The sequence below is a fragment of the Ischnura elegans genome, chromosome 8 (assembly GCF_921293095.1).
Source record: "Ischnura elegans chromosome 8, ioIscEleg1.1, whole genome shotgun sequence".
NCBI classification, from domain to species: domain Eukaryota; kingdom Metazoa; phylum Arthropoda; class Insecta; order Odonata; family Coenagrionidae; genus Ischnura; species Ischnura elegans.
In genome coordinates, this window is record NC_060253.1 from 65,669,094 (window position 1) to 65,688,361 (window position 19,268).

At 40.6% G+C, this 19,268-nt stretch overlaps 1 protein-coding gene across 3 annotated transcripts in view; it reads left to right on the forward strand.

Annotated features, from left to right (window-relative positions):
* The first annotated feature begins 6,821 nt into the window (after positions 1-6,821).
* The window catches only part of LOC124164563 (serine/threonine-protein kinase OSR1), a 234,139-nt gene continuing 221,692 nt past the window's right edge, over positions 6,822-19,268 (forward strand). Inside the window, exon 1 of one of the 3 annotated variants that reach the window (XM_046541934.1) lies at positions 6,822-7,071. In XM_046541934.1, coding sequence (XP_046397890.1) covers positions 7,025-7,071 — 47 coding nt within the window. In that variant the 5' untranslated portion in view covers positions 6,822-7,024. The remainder of the gene's footprint in view (positions 7,072-19,268) is intronic. The other 2 variants (XM_046541933.1, XM_046541936.1) reach the window with 2 other exon arrangements.

Below are 19,268 nucleotides of genomic sequence, written 5' to 3' on the forward strand. Positions count from 1 at the left end.
TTACTTAAATCACGACTGTTAAGAAAGAGGATCCTCAAGTCGCCTCTAAATGTGTTGTCAACCACGGTGCATGTAAATAGGTTTACAGAAGTCGCCACTGGCGTTGCTGACGAGCAAATTGATCCGAGTTTCACCGGGAAGTAAGGTATAATATTAGGTATTAACCGAAATTTATACACATGCTGATGTGATCTATCAAAGTCATAACATAAAAATGCTATTCCTTGTAATGACAAACATTATTCTGTAAAATGTTAGAAAAAATGGATCACATTCACTCATCACCGCACCGCGGACATTTTTGAAAGCCGATAAAAATGCGACCGAAGTGGCAACAGAAATTAGTCGTCTGTGGGGTGGCATTGAGCCTCCTCTCTGCAGTCTCCTTGACTTAAATTACCTACAAAAATAACATGTTTCACCTCATATACTCTTTTTTACCATGAAAGGCTGAAATTAATTAATACCAAATATAAAGTTGTACTGTATATAAAGAAAGTCAAAATGTCAGTACTTTTCATTGATGCAGATTTCTTACCCTAAAATGCACATAGATAAAGGAATTTCAGTCGTATACCCAATGTATAATATAGTCTTTGGTAAAATATCAAACTGTGATTTATAAAATCGACTCATTAGAAGTGGTTATCATCCCTTGACTGCAAATTGGGCACTCTGCCTCTACCTACTCCTTCCTGTTCATCACTGAGAAAATTCCTCCCCATTGTGATGAGAGCGATTACCCTATTAATGTGCTGCATATCCTGATGGATTGACAAACATCATCTTCCTCACGAGTACGAGTATTCATTAAAATATTTTTTTTCCATTGCGGCCATCTTACTCGTTTTTGGCGTGTCTTTTAATTTTTAAATAGGGGGTGGTAACACGGAGAACCATCCCCGTGGATACACCATTGTGTTCTGTATGTACGGTCAAGTATTCCATTTCTTTTTTAACTTCTCTATCTCTACTTGTTACTCAGTTTTATCGCAACACTAACACGTCATGAGCACATTTCTTCCAAAGTTCGTATGTATAGCCTTGGTCTCACAGAAGGAAGGGATAAGGACAAACGATATTAGTAGAGCTGGTAATGAATGGAGAAAAATAGAATTTTTTAAAAGAGAAGTATGACCTTCTTTTTCATTTTTGTGAATGAATTAAAAAAAAAAAAAAAGTGGACTAATGTAGAATCTTTTTATTGTAATTTTATGTTTTATTATGCTGTGCGGGTCTGCCGCGTTCGAGGTATAACCCCCTTTTTCAAGTGGCTGACCTGAGGTATTTTGTATGGCCCTTTTCAGTCGCCGGCGAATTCGGGCTTGATGTAGTGGAAGGTATCTATATTATAAAAACTGTTTCACTTTTCCTCATAAACTGTCTCAACTCACAGATCCATCATCAGGTTCAAGACGATGGCTGTGTGAGTTGAAACGCGTTTTGGGGTAAATAAATTTTGCGGAATGGTTCAGCCAATTTCCAATCACTTGCATTCACTCTGCAGTGTTGAAAATATCTGATCTTACTCCTGTGGAGTGGCCACCAGCTTATCTCGAAGGAATGAGGAAAGTTGTTGCAAGTGTGAAATCACCATATGTTATAGACAAGTTCTATCTTCTAAGAACTTATGGTAGTTGAACCTATATTTGACCTCTGGCGTTAAAACACGTCTTCCCGATCGGTGCGGGGAGTGTGGTGGTGTAATGGATATGGTTTTGGGCTGTTGACCAGAGGACCTAAGGCCGTTCGTTCTTATCGCCTGAACAGGGATGCCGACTCAAAAAATATTGGGGGGGGGGGGGGGGGGGGGCAAACCGGAGATCTTTTTCCGGGAAATTTTATAAGTAGTGAGTTTTAAGTTTTATAAGCATTTTAGAAGGGCCATATCGCCATATGATCAACATCAGAACCCTCATAACTCGAATCTCGATATCTGGGCACTCCGGGGAAAATCGACAAGCCTGACAATTTTTTTCCTCACACCCATAACGAATTTTAAGGGGGCTCAGGCCCCATGGAGTCGGCACCAGCGAAGGTTTCAGCCAGGGATGGCAAGTGAAACGAAACGAAAGTCAATACCAGTAAAACTTCAATAATTTCAGAAGAGTTTCTCGGTTTTTCCACCGGTTGATGTTTTCCATGTCTCTCGACGTTGCGAGCAGCGACTTGCTGTCCATCCTTTTGAATCCCCTGAGGATGGACAGCAAGTCGCTGCTCGAAACGTCGGGAGACATGGAAAAATCAACCGGCGGTTGATGTTTTCCACCGGTTGATGTTTTCCATGTCTCTCGACGTTGCGAGCAGCGACTTGCTGTCCATCCTTTTGAATCCCCTGAGGATGGACAGCAAGTCGCTGCTCGAAACGTCGGGAGACATGGAAAAATCAACCGGCGGTTGATGTTTTCCACCGGTTGATGTTTTCCATGTCTCTCGACGTTGCGAGCAGCGACTTGCTGTCCATCCTTTTGAATCCCCTGAGGATGGACAGCAAGTCGCTGCTCGAAACGTCGGGAGACATGGAAAAATCAACCGGCGGAAAACACGAGAAACTTTTCTGCACCTGATACGCCAGAAAAACCTGATATCATATTTCAATAGTTTCGTTCCCGGGAGCGAAATTTAAAAACGAAACGAAAAGTAATTAAACCCGGGGAGCTAAACTAAGGGTCGAAACGAAATCGGAGTCAAAACTACATCGGGTCGAAACTAAACTAAACCTCTGGGACGATACGAAACACAAAATATATTTCGCACCGGAGAGACCACGTGCTTCACCTTCAAACAGTTTAATTTCGACCCACACACCGAGTACGAAGTATGGTCGAATGAAGTAGAGGTTCGGCCTACCGCCATTAGATGGATGGGGCACTCATATTTTGACCACAAACAGGAGAACGGTGAACGCAAACTGGCCATTCGATTTTTAAGCTCCATGTTTTAACCGCTTTACACGCATATCAAGCGTAATGGGTCGAAACTATCCTCTCTTTTCCCCCTCCACTCAACGTCTGGGATCGAAGCTTAACTATGAGCAGCGGAGTATCGATTAATTTGTTTTCATTCCCGGGAGTAAAGTTTCGTCCCAGGTCGAAACTAAATTCCTTGGTGATTTTTATACCGTATTACTCATATTTTGACCACAAACAGGATAACGGTGAACGCAAACTAGCCATTCGATTTTTAAGCTCCATGTCTCCAGACGTATGTCAAACGTAATGGGTCGAAACTATTACCTCTTTTTCCCCTCCACTCAACTTCTGGGACCGAAACTTAACTATGAGCGGCGGAGTTTCGATTGATTTAGTTTCGTCTCTGGTCGAAACTAAAATCCTACGTGAATTTAATTTCGTGCGAGAACGAATCTAAACCTATGACTCGTATTTTCGTTTCGCTCCGGGTCGAAACGAAACATTTTCGTTTCGTTTCACTTGCCATCCCTGGTTTTAGCGACAGGAAAAGAGATGGAATTTCCATCCCTCGAGCCATCTTGGAGTATGATCGAGTGAAACGGTCCAATTATTTCCACTATCATTGGAGCGAACGATGGAGCTCCGGAGCGCAGCTAGGAATTAAGGCCTGGGGGGGTTAGGTGCAACTAATATCGGGGATTCTGGGGGTATGGAATACTCACCAGGGTTAGTGGTTGGTGCGAGATTAATAAAATGTATAATTTTTAGATAAATGGTTCAAAATGTTGAGTTTTACGGATTTCTAAGGGATATTTTATTACTCCTTATATATAAGTAATATTAATCCAATTACGTAAAATGGATTAAACTTAAAAATTTCTCTGAGCTCTGGGAGAAGGGAGGGGGGTTATTCCCCCAAATCCCCCTTCCTGCGCCAATTCTGGAGCTGTCCCTCGATAGGGATGGAAAAATTGATCGTGTTATTCACACTGTTGACTTATGATGATGACTACTCCCCTGAATTTTTCCCAATAGGGCAACTAACGCTGTAAATCCTCTCAATGGGCAGCTTAATGACGCCTCCTCGTACCTAAATTGGAATGGACATTTACATACTTATCTATTTTAAAACGATCTTTTCACACTGTTGGCGATGATGCTGATCTACCCTTTCCTTTTCGTTTGCGTATTTCCCCCAAAACCTCGATTTAGAGAATATTAGTTAATGTCAAACCTTCCCCTTTATCCCCATTATAGGGTGGTTTCCTATTATTTTTTTATTGCCTAAATCGAAAGATTATTACTCCTGGAGTACGTATTTCACGCTTTTAGATTTTAAAATGACGATATCTATTTTTCGCGATTAAATGAAAAGTGAAAATTTTTAAGCGCGCGAAAACGCGACGCGTAAGTATGAATGCCGGGAAATCTCTCCGTGTGACGTATTTCTGGTTCCCGCTGCCGCCCTGTGAGGTGACCTTGAGGCGAGGCTTAGCGCTGATGCGACGCAGACTGCTAGCGGGTAGCTGAGTACCCTGCTGGCTGGTAGCGCTTGGCTTAAATAAGGATTATTAATACCTTATCAATTGAAGAAAACTTTCCGACCTTATCCAGTTTTAATACGTGATTATTAAGACATGTTTCCCTGAGCTCTGCGCCTCATGCATGCAATGGTAACCTCAGACGATGTATAACTCCTATCCTCTCGTTTAGAAACTAGGTCCCTGTGACGTCACGTGGAGTGGCATCGCATGGGCGCCAATCTGGCCCTTTTCAAATGAGGATAAAAATGGACCATTGCCTTTCGTCTAAACCGGTATTTCTAAAACGAAATAATTTGTATATTATGAATAGACTAATGGTGGGTAACGAATCGCAATCAATGCCTTTCGTTTTCTTTGATTAAGGAAACTACCCTATTATCAATAGCTCAACTTGCGCCTTACATCCCCTGTGAACGACCCTGTCAGGTGAAGCCTCAGTAGGAACATCAGCCTGTATACCAGAATGCATTCCGATAAACGATCTTTAAGGCCGTTTTACATGGCGCACGTACTGGCACAATCTGTCGTGCGTACGAAGACGCTGTCAAAATCGTGTCCTGCAAAGCGGTGAATCGCTGGAATGCATGCGAGAATCCATGGACGTGAGATGACAAATTAGCCGTTGCTCTAATTTTGTTCGTGCATTCGCGAAATTCCTCGCTTTAGAAGAGAAATTAATGCAGTTCTAGCCTGCGCAAGTCCGTCCCCCGCGTAAAACGGCTTTTAACGCTGGGAGGACCAGACCCGTCACCTTGACGGGTAACCTCTACATCAGTGGTTCCCAACCTTTTCTTGTTTGAGGCACCCTTGGAAAGCCTTTCAAAAGTTCCCGGCACCCTTATAAGGAAATAGATATTTAAAATCTCCGTAGCTTTTTTATTATTATTTATTTATTTGTTTCATTTCTAGAGTTTGCATGCAACAACACCTTATACTTAGTCCTAGATGATATGAGAATTATGTTTACACTGATTCTGCCTAAATAAAAAAAATAGTATTACGATACAAATATGTAATGTGAAATTTTGGCGGCACCCTCAAAAGATCTCACGGCACCCCTTAGTGCCGCGGCACACCGGTTGGGAACCACTGCTCTACATACTTAATCATATTGCTTAGAATTTTTTCCCGTCGTCTTCATTTTTTATTTACTTTTTATGACACATATTCTGTTAAAAATTTAATTTAACTTTTCACGAAGAAATGGAGTTATCCTATGCGCCTCCTTTAAAACACCAACGCATGTCAAAATGACGGGTTAAGCGTTTCTATTTTATTTGTTACGGTAACCTGTGTTTATATAGGAAATTACTACTCCATATTGCGTCCGGCCATTTTGATTTTTTAGTTAGTACATTTACGCATTTCACATTCCCTATTACGTTTTGAAATGAAATACGCAGCATATATGCCACACCGAGTGTTGTGTGGTGGGTGAAGCAGGAGCGACGTGACCGCTGCTCATTTTAAATCTTTTATTCTCAAATTTAAGTATACCGGGACTAGCCGCGGTGATAACTTTTACGGGTGTCACCCGCAATGCAACAATTGTGCGAAAAATCCACGGAGAAAAAAAAACCATTCGCCTTGACCAGGATCCTGGTTTCGCACAGTTTTATTCTAAAATTATTTGCAGAACATTACTCTGTTGTAATGGCAAACAAAGGAAAAGGTTATGTACAATGAAGTTATCGATTAATTTTAACGTAAGCGAAGATATATTTAAAATGTATGATCTTAGGTTTTCCCGGCGTATCAGGTGCAGGAAAGTTTGTCGGGTTTTCCACCGGTTGATGTTGTCCATGTCTCCCGACGTTTCGAGCAGCGACTTGCTGATCATCATTCAGAAGGTCCCCTGAGGATGATGAGCAAGTTGATGCTCGAAACGTCGGGAGACATGGACAACATCAACCGGTGGAAAACCCAAGAAACTTTTCTGCATACATTTAAAATAATTACACCCGTCAATATTACACGTAATGGTCCTTCTAGGTAGCCATACAACCCCGGTCCTTATAGTATTAAACACTGTTAGCGCTGATGCTGACCTACCCTCTCTCCATCGCAGTGCTCTCGCTCGCTTGTGCCCTCCGCCAGCCAATTCAAACCCAGCGCGTCACGTCCCGGAGACATGGAGAAGGAGGCGAAAGGGGGAGAACCCCAAGAGAAGAAGAGGAGGAAGAAATGGTACGGAGGAGAGCCTCCCTCCGCAACCAACAGAGGAGGAGGAAGAGAGAGAGGCGTGTGTGGAGGAGGGGAGGTTTAGCTAGGAGGCTGGAGGGGAAGAAGAAGGGCAGAAGAGTGGTTGGTTGGCTGCCCTGCGCCAGGGTGGATGTGGAGGGGTTTTCGGTCGGTCGGAGGCGCGGCTCGTGTGTTTGTGAGTCCGTGGGTGCCGCGAGGGTCAGTTCGTCCGTCGCCAGTCGTCGAGGAGTGATCGAAAGAGGACCGTCGGAGAACAACAGAATTACCACTTGACCACAGAGGTGATCCTGCGCTTTAACGAGGAGGAACACGAGGAAGCGGGGAGTGAGGGCGGCGAGGGCCTTAACCCTCCGGGCCTGCGTCGGAATGACAGCTGCCGACCAGATACTCATCAGGATGCCGTTCACGGGGAGGTGAGTGATTCATTTTTATTCAATATTTATCCCTCATCTCGGGTTTTTGGGATGTACTTCATTCCTTTCGCCCTCCGCGGAGTTCGAAGACGGTCCTATAAAGTTGCTACTTCAAAAATGTCGGCTTGGAGATTTCAGCACTAGCTGTATGCTTTATTTTTTTATATTTAGAGATTTTTTAGTGCCCTTAACGAGAACGGACGTTTGAACGTAACGTTTTGAACGAGAAGTACGAAAATGGGTTAGTGGAAAAGAATCCTCATTGTTCTTACGATCTAAAGCGGATAACATGTGGTATCGGTTTGGTTTTGAAATCATTATGCTACAGAAAAACCATTTGTGTGGTGTAAGTCTTCAAAATCCATTATTCAAAAAAACTGTGCTGGACTATAGTGATAGCAGATTGATCTGGGGCTACCAGTAATTTCCTAAATTTTACTGGTGAAAACTTCGGCTTGGAGTTTCCAGCACTTGGTGTATGCTGCATTTTTAAAAATATTCTTTGATCAAGGATCGGTTCATTGGCACTGTATAAAACGCGCTATTTGTAAGGAGACGGGGATGCTTGCGATTTAATGATGCACAAACTTGCAGACTTGTGGTGTACATCTTGGAAATTCAGTATTTACAGAACTGATGGATTATGAATAGCGATAGCAGATTGATCTGGGGCTTCCAGTAACTTCGTTTAATTTGCTTCTTAAAATTCGGCTTGGAGTTTTCAGCACGAGGTGTATGCTACATTTTTAAAGTATTAATTGCTCCAGGATAGGTTCATTGGCGCTACGTACACTGCGCAATTTATTAGGGGTGCTTGCGAATTAATGATGTTCAGACTTACGGACTTAGCGTGGGACCTCTTTGCTGGCGCTGATGAGCGATTCCAATTTTGCTAGTTATGAGGAAGTTTCCCCGGGATGCTTGCGCTTGTGGATAATCAAGCGGGAATAAGGAGCGAATTGATGTTTTTTTCATTAATCGCCTCGAGTGATCAGTCATGTTTACGAGATACTACAGTTCTCCGTCATTTAGAGCCAGGTTTATGAAGTCCATCTAACGTAAGACGTTAGGAAATGTTGCACTAAACCTTTATCTGAACGAGATCGAAAGTTCTGGTCATGCTGATGAGAGGGTGAACAGTCTATAGAAGTAGAACGATAGCTTCATTAACTTCGGTTTTCATGTTTATAAAAATCAAACTAGTCAATATAAAACTGGGACTTTCTCCAGCATGTTGTGACGTATCTTAATGGAGGTAGGTACAATGTGTCATGCAGATTAGAGGATTAACGGTTAGAAAAAGTACAGCGATAACTTCATTTACTTTATTTTTCATGTTTACAAAAATCCTAGTACACAGTATGAAACTGGGTATCTCTCCAGCATGCTGTGACGTATGGTAATGGAGGGACTATGTGCCGCGTCAGAGACCGGAGCAAAATTATCCATTACAACCCATCGATGCGTCTCTCTGTTCCGATGTTATAATACGACCGCGATATTGCGTTTCGACACGGAAGTGACGCGATGTGAAATAATTTTACGCACGTAATCATGAAATGTCGTGAGGGAGTCATTACTCGCGTAAATTGGAAGGCTCCTGATCGTCAAGGCTGGTGTTGAATCTCTTGGAGAGAGATTCATGGGTTAAAATCGTTAAACTTCTTGTGGAAACCTGTGGTAGCGAATGAGGACGATTTTATGAGGTGCTTAACGCTAATGCGTCGCTTGCCGTTAAAAGAGAGATGTGTCTCGTTCGATCAACCCCTTTGCCTCACGGAAGTTTTCATATTGGACGGAAATATGTGGGTGTTAGAAGCCAAAAATAATCTTATAGCATTATTATCATTGCTTTATTTAAAAGAATAACTAGGGGAAGAGAATATATAGCTCCCTCAAATGAGAAGTATGGAAATTGATTCCCTGGCAACGAATTCTTACGTTAGTGTTCCTATGATACTCATTGGATGACGTTCGGTATCGGGTAAGTTTCGAAAATTCGCTCGAGAAAAACCAATTGTGTGGATTTGGTCTTTGAAATCCATTATTTAAGTAACTGTGCTGGATTATAGCGATAACAGATTGATCTGAGGCTGCCAATAACTACTTAAAACTTGTTGCTCAAAACTTCGGCTCGCAGTTTTCAGTTGTTGGTGTATGCTAATTTAAAAAAAGTATTCATTTCTCAAGGATCGGTTCATTGGCATCGTGCACACCGCGCAATTTATGAGGGGATGGGAATGCTTGCGACTCAGTGATGCACACACTTAGTTGGACCCCTTTGTCAGCGCTGATGAGCGATGCCTCTTATGGCGACAGAGAAGCGGTGGCATTGCGGACATTATGTTTAGTTCGTATGGGTCGCGTATTCCGGGGAAATCTCTCGCGATGATTGTCAATATCTAATGTGGTGGTGTAAAATATGACTTATTTATCATGCTGATAGAATCAGATTTTTATGCAACCACGGAAGAAAATTACCAGTTTTTTCATGGTAACGTATACTTAAATACTAAAGCATTTAGCTTCATAATTGATATTCGTTAGCAATGGCGTAATTTGAAACATATTCAAGCTAGGTATGACGCTAAATCGTCTGAGCTACTTTCTTTGAGGAGGCATTTTTAAGCCCTACAGGTCGATATTAATGTACACATGTTAATAAAAACTTGGCGATGAAATTATTAGGAATTAACGCTCCTAATTTTGTCCTTCGATTAATTAGGATTGTTATTGAAGTCGATTCATCGGATCAAATCGAGGAATGACTCGAAAAAATTGAATCAGCTGTACCCGATTACCGAAATCTCACCGTCAGCAGCCAATTTTTTATATGAAATGATCGGTACACTTACAAAATGTATGTACGTTATTCGTATCTACATTTCCTACGTACGTTATCATTACTGTACGTGGTATCTATGAAATATTCGACCGCCAGGAGTGGTCTGATGGGATGATTATTTTACTACTTATGAGGGTTGTAAGTTAGAGAATGCAAACTACCATTTACTTTATTGGTAATAGAATAATTCGTTACCCAAATATTGGATTATGTATTATTGTCAAGAGTTCCAATTTACTAGTTGCTTATGGTTTCGCGAACTTGTCCTGACTTACGTTCCCGTAAATGCACGCCTATGAGAGTGATGTAAGCTGTACGAATGATTCGTAATTGGAAATGAGAGCCGAAAAAAAGTCGATTGATCTGTACTGTGTTTATGAGGTAACAATTATGGCTATTTATTAAAGCGACCAACTTTCAACGAGTGATTCTTGTCGCAGACTTACTCCCCAGACGTATATCACTAGCATTCTACGGTATCAGAGTAAATTTGCTGGATGTAGGAACCGAATCCTTGCCAGAGTCGAATAAATCGTTACCTGGAAACTGGAGAATTCAAGACAGTACATATTTGAGAGGAAATCGGTGCATTTCAAAAATATGCTGCATTCGTAAGTGCCTAGGTGCTAGTAGAAAAGTATTTTTCGGGGTTAGTGTTGTAGAATGCAAGGGTGATTATAAATCCGGTCAATATAGTAGATTCATGGTAAACAGTAACCAAGAGTGTTATAGAGTTCGAGTCTCCCCCTTAAATGCGAAAACTCAACACACAGAATAAAAATATTGAAATTAATATGAGAGAACTATCGCTTAAAATTGAATTTCCATTGCCAAAGATAAAACTGAAGATAATGATGACATGAAAGATCATGAAGGATTATCCAGTAACTTACAAGCTCGTGGCTTGTTATCAAGAGGGAATGAGAGTTGGGCTGTCAAAACCCCATAAGGGTAAATGGGTCGAAATATTTTAAAATCGGGGATGAAGTTTCGAACATTAGTTTAATACAGTTTTCATCACACATTCATCCCATGGAGTGTAAAGATCATGGCACACGAACTCGCGCCAATAATTACTTCTGACTACTCCACTGGGTTGTCGTTAAAATAAAGCTAAGGGAAGTATTATTAGATGCAAAAAAGCAATTTGGCACACGAACCCAAGCATAAAAACTTAGCTCTGATAAGAACTGCTTGCTTGCAAGGACCAATGGATCTCTTTGTTAAGATTATCTCATTCTTCGCCTTGGTCTGTGGCTGGTATATATGTGAGGTTCATTCCCTTGAAGTATTGGTTATCTCGCTTTTTGCTTACATATAATTAATTGATATGTCAATGGAGGATAAATTTCCATAAAATTGACAGGCGACTAAAATATACTAGTAAATGTTGTTTAATGGTAATATTAAGTAAATGGATTGTTTTATAATCGGATTTAATTTGTCTATCATTAGAGAAAGAAAGACTTTACATGTACCAGAAATCAGGTATCGTGTATTCATGTAAGGATTTTGTCCTCTTCTTTCAAGATTTTGCAAAGCTAATGAAACTTCTTGGTTATATAGTCTAAATTACAGTGTGGCGAAAAGTTGTACCATCATCGGTCAAGAAATGGGAGAGGTGATTGCTCGTGGTGATTTTTACGCAGCCGCCTCACACGAGTGGGATTAAATAGGAGTAAACAATCAAAACCATAGTTTCTAAATAAAATGTTTAGCGTTGATCTTTATTAAAAAACTTTGCACTGTTCCATGAAAAGTTTGACGCTGTCTATCGGTTCGGACATCTACAGAGTCATTACATGTGATGTTCGATATATTATTGCAGAGGGAACAAAATCGATGGAAGACTTGGTTAACTGATCGCTACCTTGGTTTGACAAGGTTCTAACTGACCTTCAGCTGGTTTTGAGAAAAACCTTGTCAAAGTTTTAAACTGCTCTATTTCTATTACTAATAGGAATTTATTTTTGATTTTTGGAACATACACTAGTGATCCACTAGATACACTAGTAATTATTACTTTAAGAAAATATGTTATTTATTTTATTTTTTCACATGTTTATATGAGTAATAAAATAAGTAAAATGCAGTTAGAACCTTGTCACACCAAATATTAGTTTTTTCTCCTTGCAGTTGGAACTTTGTCACTGTCTAAATCTGTTATTATTTTACATAGAGGAATAAAAACCGGTGAACACATAGAGAAACATCAACTTAGTTATCTTGAGTGAAAACACCAAATTTTGCAAAAATGTCGGTTAGAACCTTGTCAAACCAAGGTAGCGTGATGTTAAACAAGATAATTTTAATGTTGATATTTTACTCATATGATGATACCCATTGATATTTTACTCTTAAAGACTTACGAATAATGAAAAATATATCTTGGATCAGGGGCTCAGCTAAGAATTAAGGCTAGGGGGGGGGGGGTTTAGGCGCAACTAATACTTAGGGGTGTGGGGGTATTACTTACCCGCCAGGGTTAGCAGGAGTTTCGGGTGACCTCCTCCAGAAAAAGTTTTAAGAATGATGGTTCAAAATGGCGAGTTTTACGGCTTTCTGAGGGATATGTGATTAATCCTAACACTATTCTATAATTAATACTGATTCAATTTAGTAAAATGGATTAAACTTAAAAAAATTTCTCTGAGCTCTGGGAGGGGGGGGGGGGTTTATCCCCCAAAACTCCTCCTCGCTTCGCCACTGTCATGGAGTATTTCTGCACTCCGCGGTCAATCCTTCACGCATGATTCATGTAATTAATTCATTCAACGCGGTTTTTAATTTGTTCAGTATTTACCTCATTTCGGATGGGGAATGGGGGTGAGGGGTTCAATGAGACCTCCATGGTATGGTATGGTATTTGGAGGAGGCGACCGACAGCTGAGGTCATTTGCGCCATGAGGGAAGGGTATGGAAGGAAGGGTGGAGAGAAACCCGGCGTCGGCATTAGCCTGCTCTTGACGAAAGGCGCCAAAGGGACCACGGCTTAACGTTCCATCCGACGGACGGAGTGTTGCGCTTGAAATGTCCTCCACACAAAACTCAAGCAGGGATCGGGCAGTCTCTGAAATTTCTCTGCCACAGCCGGGATTTGAACCCGGGCCCGCCGGGTGGGAAGCCAACACTTTAGCCACCACACCAGCCCGAACCCCTATGAGCCCTCCATATTTACGCCCCTGGGATAATGTAATGGATATGAGAGTGGTCCAAGCGGTCCTTGCATTCTAGCTGCCTCTAAAGTATGCACGTTGTGTCTCGTCGTCACGGTGAATACTTCGCTCCCGTGATGGTCGAGTCGAGTTGGAAGCGGCCAGTGGTCGCCTTGAGGGACCCACCGACGCGACGGGAAGGGACCCGGGGGCGGGCGTATATACAACGCGCGTTTTCCTTCTTGGTGTGTGCGGGTACCTCGTTACGCGGCTGCGTATCGTCAGCTGGAGGGCGCGCTAGTTCCACGGGAGTCGCGTGTCGACGTGAGTGACAGGTTCTTTCTGCGTCGCAGCAGGCGGATAGCTGCGTCGGACTGAATCTGAATTGACTGCTAAATATAAAATAAATTGATGAAAAGATATTATAAAAAGACACCCCTTTTCCAAAAACTGCTGATTAGGTTTATTAGAAACTAGGAAGCCATCCGGCGATGCTAGGGAAGGATAAAACCCAGAGATGTGGGAAACTTTGATTTCATGATCATATAGGATTTTAATGTTTCCTTTTTGAGAGTGTCAAGATGTGTGCCTACCCGGCAGGATGTCAAATCACAGAGATTGTATGACGTGACGTAACAAACTGTAAAGAGTACACGACGCAAAGGACGCGTCGGAATCAATCGAAAGTTAAAATAAAGAACAAAAAAAACGAAAGCAACCAATACAAAAAATCTCGATAGCATGAGATGCACCTCTGTACTAACTTTGGTCGAAATCCGTGTAGCCGTATGGAAACGCATAGTGGATGGACAAACATACATCCTCTTTTATAGATGTATATAGATGAATATTTATAGGGGAGGGGAATAGCAAGCCACCCGACGTTGCTCGGGAAGGATAGTACCCAGAGAATTGGGAAACTTTGAACTGGGAATTCATGGTCACATGGCAGGATTTTTAGGTGAAAGAACAAAGCAGGTATGATGGTAGTTTACATATGCAACTGCAAACAATGGAAAATTAAACGATTTCTGTTTACCGCGCTCGGGATCAGCTTATTTACCGCTCCACAACATTGATATTTTCCGTCATAACATGTCCGTATGTATGTGCGTGCACCAAAAACGTCGTGTGAACGCATACCCCAGCAAAAAGTTTTGCACCAAGAGGATTAATTGTTAAGTGTAGAATCCTTTGAGTTATGCTTTCCCTGTGTATCGCGTAAAGAGGGGTGCCTAACCGGTAGGATGCCCAAGCACAGAAGTTGTATGGCGTGGCGTAATAAACAGTAATGAGAATACGACGCAAAGAACGCGTCGGACACAAACCAGAAGTAGAATTATAGGCTTTGGGAGCATAAAATGCTCTTATGTGATAACTTTGGTTGCAATCCGTGAAACTGTAAACTCACAGCGGGCAGACAAACAAACATCTTCTTTTATATAAATAGAAAGATATAGATGAGTTTAGAAGAGCCTGATAGGTGATTAAGGATTTACACCCACGCTTAATTCTCCGAGAAATGAAAAGATTTATTTTTTTAGTTTTTAGTATATTTTAAACTGTTTTTGGAGTATGCGTGTTTTTAAAATCTTTTTTATTGTCATTTCCTTCTTTTAAGTAAGAATATAAATGTGAAATTAAATTAAAATTTTTAATCCATTTTTTAATATCATTATCATGATTTTATAAAAGTGAAGCCTTACAGGTTACCGAAAACTTCCTGTGCGAAGTATCAAAGTCATTGTCACGATCCGATCCCTATCCTTGTGGTCAACTCCGTCCTTTACCGCGGTTCTTCCCCGCATCCGAATTTCCGACGTACGATACCATCAAGTCAGTATTTCCTCCTTTACGATGGATTTTACTCACGCCTCGGCGGATTCAATGGCACCACAAGGAAGTGTGGGAACCCAGTTAAACAAACGCTTCATGCATCAAATCATGATGAGGAAAGGACTTTATGGGCAAGTTTTATAATGCCTGGTTGACGCTAACTATGAGATGATACAGCCGTTAACCCTGGATCACTTAAACCTTCGTAATTTTTATGACACTACAAATCAAAACTCCAAAGTATTGATTTTGCATTTTCTTAAAAAATTACGTATTTTATGGTATTTTAAACATTTTCCCCAGCACCTTACATCAAAATGTTTGTTATAAATCATAGTAAAAAGAATTGTTACAAAAATATTTTCAATGATAGACGTACAACTTAAGCTTTAAAATATACATTAGCAATAATAAAAATTAAAGTTAATTGGTTTACAATACAAACATAACCTGATAGGAAGGTAAAAAATAGTTTCATTAATCTAGGTTAGTCATTAGTCAGGTTTATTAATCTAGGGTTAACTTTACCCAGACGTGGTTGAAAGTGAAGGAAGTGGTTTTCTTCTGTGTAAGATCAAACTTCCACCTAACCAGTTTTAGCCACCGCCAAATGAAGTAAGGTCTACATTATCTTATCGTTAGCCGTAACCAGGCATTATAAGACCTGTTCTAAAAGTATTTAGTCATCAAATCTACGAAAAAAATAAATTAAAGTGGAGCATAGTTGAATAATGAGAGAATAGACTGGGTTTCGCTCTTGGAATAGATTATACAATAGTCATCATATTTTAATTTAATTTTATGAGCCGTTGGATTCCTTCGTCGAATTTAACCTATCCTCCTACCTCTTTCGTTGTTCACCAGACCCTTCAGTTCACCATCTTTTCTGTTCCTCATTTTTTCCCTTGTCCAGGATTGGAAAACTCCTAATTTTAATTAAGTCAACATGATAAACCTAGCTGGCCTGAATTTATTCTTGGCAACGCTCAGGTATCCACTATGTTCTGAAATTCATTTAGTTACATCCTTATATCCTCCCTTTGGAACTTAGTAGTAATATCAGAAAAGAAAAATGCTTCAATTATCGAATCGTTACTTCACTGGTAAGGAGATAATAATCATCAAAAAGTAAAGGCTAAAAGCCTTACAATAGCTGTCTTTTCACCCGAATAATTATCCCTTCGGTATGGTACAAAAATTGGTTAAATCTAAAACATTTTAATCTAAAACACTTTCTACGTTTATTTAATCAGTGCATTACGCACTCAAACGATTTCCGTATTTTATGATTGGACACTTGTGACGGTTTGTAATGCGGGGTATTCTAGTAGTTAAAAATTTTGCGTGTGGTCGTAGGCCGCAAAGGTGTCCAAAATTCATTATTTGATTTGAAAAATATGTTTTGTTTTGGCAGATCCTTTTAAGAAAGGAGGCGTATCGAGATTTTTAAAAGGCAATTCTGGTGTAATCGGGTGTAAAATAAGGATTGGGATGAAATTCTCAATGAAATTTAAAAAAAAACCCTTTTAGCGATGAGATGGACTACTTGACCGTCGTGTTAACACTTTGCGTAATCAAGCCACGATAAATTTTCTATTCGTCACGGATGACCATCGGAGGTCCGAGGTTGACGCGGTCCTTAAGTGGAGACTTGATCCAGAAAGAATTTGTCAGCGTTTGTTGACTCCTTCGGAGAGGAAGTTTTTACAAGCGATGACACCGATTCTTTTCACGGACACGTCACTGGCCGATACCGCGTGGTGTGACGGCCAATATCTCATCGCTGAATTCCCAGAAGACCCTTTCGTTAAGACTGCTTAAATTTTTCGCTGTGGAAATTTTCCGTCGATTAATCTCTTTCATTGTAGCCAATTTTCCTTTATAATACGGCATTGAATCCAGAGATAGGAAGATTGGGCTCGATTGATGAAAAATACTGTGGTTTTCGTTCTGATATTTATTTTAGAGCATTTCTTTGGCTCAGTATAATCAGTTTGATATTTATTTTAGAGAGCATCTTTGACTTAATTAGTTCAGCTTATTTTAGTAAGCGACTGATGAAATTTTCATCTTAATGGGAGCGAGAGATTATCCTCATGGAATGGATTACGTGTATATATCTTAACAGAAGTATATTTTTAAGTAAAAATATACGTTGATTCTGAAAAAAATTAAAATTACAGGAAGGAAGAGAAAATGGAAATCAGGGCCATTGAATGCGTATTTAGCTTGATTATCAAGACAAATTCAGCTAAAAAAAATCGTGACACCAATTTTTTCCACGCATAGACTCGCAAAGGTAGCTTAATCCTTTTCACGAGATTAAGAGCTCCGTCATATCAGATTTATGGGCCTTAGGTGTAAAGAAATTCATTATTGTTTAACTAAGATCGATTGGAACAGTGGTGTTACAACGAATGGTGATGGTGACGAATATTCTTTGGTGTATTAGATATGAGGACTATAAGGAGGGCTTTTGGGCATTCCACCTCATCAACATGGGCAACGAGGTCCTCTGGCCTCAATTTGTACATGAACATTCCAATTAAATTTGTACATAAGACCCTGCCTTTTTTTCTACATTTTAAAATTAGAAACGCGCCTATCCCTCTGTGGACCTGCATTGAAAAGAGCGGGAGAAGCCCGCTGGGAGCGGGCGCATCACGATCGTATACCTAAATAAAAGAATTTAAATTAAACACAACATTGGAAGTAATTACACTATCCTCTGTTAAACGCACATGGTGACTCATACTTACGTATCAACAGGAGACTTGAATGTGGAATCAGCCGCATTTTGATAAAAGTTATTTAAAGAATGCGAGATATTGTTTCAAATGAACAAATGTATCAGTTTGTGCGCCGTTTACGTCAGGAATATTTACCGTTTTTTTAATTATTTAAGAACCAATTTTAGGCAACAATTTTAGCAATTTTTAGGAAGTAAGATATGCCGTCGCATGTCCTCTGATAAATTCTGTGCATTTTGGTACTTCATTTGTAGAGTTTGGTTGCGTATAAGTTGAGAAAAAGGTATCTATGCAGTAGAAATAATATAAAAGATAGGTGTTAAGCAGAGACTCGTCAGAGAAGTCATTGAAATATCCAAAGAAGAAAAGAAGAATTTCAACAGGGACACCGGCATTAAAATTAGCCGTACTTGGCAACCCGTAGTGAGAAAAAACAATCAGCAACCCACTCCTCCAACCTCCCACTCCCATCCCCCCACCACCTGACACAGATACCTATATAAAAGAATTTAAATTCCCATCTCTTCAGAATCCCTTGAAAAAGCGGCCATCATCGGTCAGGAAACGTTGGGGCCACCCAAGAATTGACGCGGCGACATAGCGCAAAATTTTTCATTCGTAATAGTTACTTCATGTTCAAAAACTCAAAATAATTATAAATTTCGGAGTGGTCAAGAAAAATATGCCATTGTGATTCACCCGCTGCTGGCGCCATCGTTCGCACTAATGGTCAAGCACGCTCGCGGGAATGGAAGAAAATCGTCCATTCCGATAGTCGTCGCGTTATTTGACACATTTATGACCCCCCTCGCAGCGTCACGATTTTCTAACGCGTCCGTGCACGGGGACGCTGAAAAGTGGTTGTTAAGTGGGCTGGCAGTCCAAATTGGAGGCGCATCCTCGGGGAATAATAAGGCCGGCTCGGAGAAAAAGATAGCCGCTGTCCTGCTCACTATGAGCGGAGAGTGCGCTGCGCCTTAGCTGTGACCCGTAGGATGATATCATTGCCTTGTGTGACGGGGGAAAATTACAAAACCATGGTAAATAAACCCGTATTAACAGGATGTCATAGGAAGTATCTGCATTGCTTCAGGAGGTGGTGGTGAGAAATTTTTTAATGAAATTTTTTGTCCATGAGCATGAGGTCGCCACTCCTTAGCTACTGAGCCATGACAATGCCAAAGTTGTTTTTGATGTACATTGCAGTTGAAGTTGTTTCGGGTTTCCCACTGGATGAGGTTCTCCATCTCTGCCGACGTTTCGATGGTCATGTCGTCCATCGTCATCAGGGGTTGTCTTCGCTTGTGTGTGCCTTGCTGTTAAACAGCTTTTATATGCTGTCAATCGGTTCACCGATTTGTTGCAATGTTCCATCTTCCTTCATTTCCCTTTTATTGGCTACCCCGGCCTATATTTGCAAACAGGACTCTGTCCGTGTATGTTTGTTCCAAGTACTAGTTTTTGTTGTTGCTAAGTTTTTGATTGTTGTTTCGTCAGTATTTTTTAGTTTTTCATAGTATGTTTTGCAATGTTCTCTTATTACTAATTCTATATTTTGAATCACAGCTTTTGTATATATTCTTTCGTTGTCATAATCCTCTGTCCCCCATC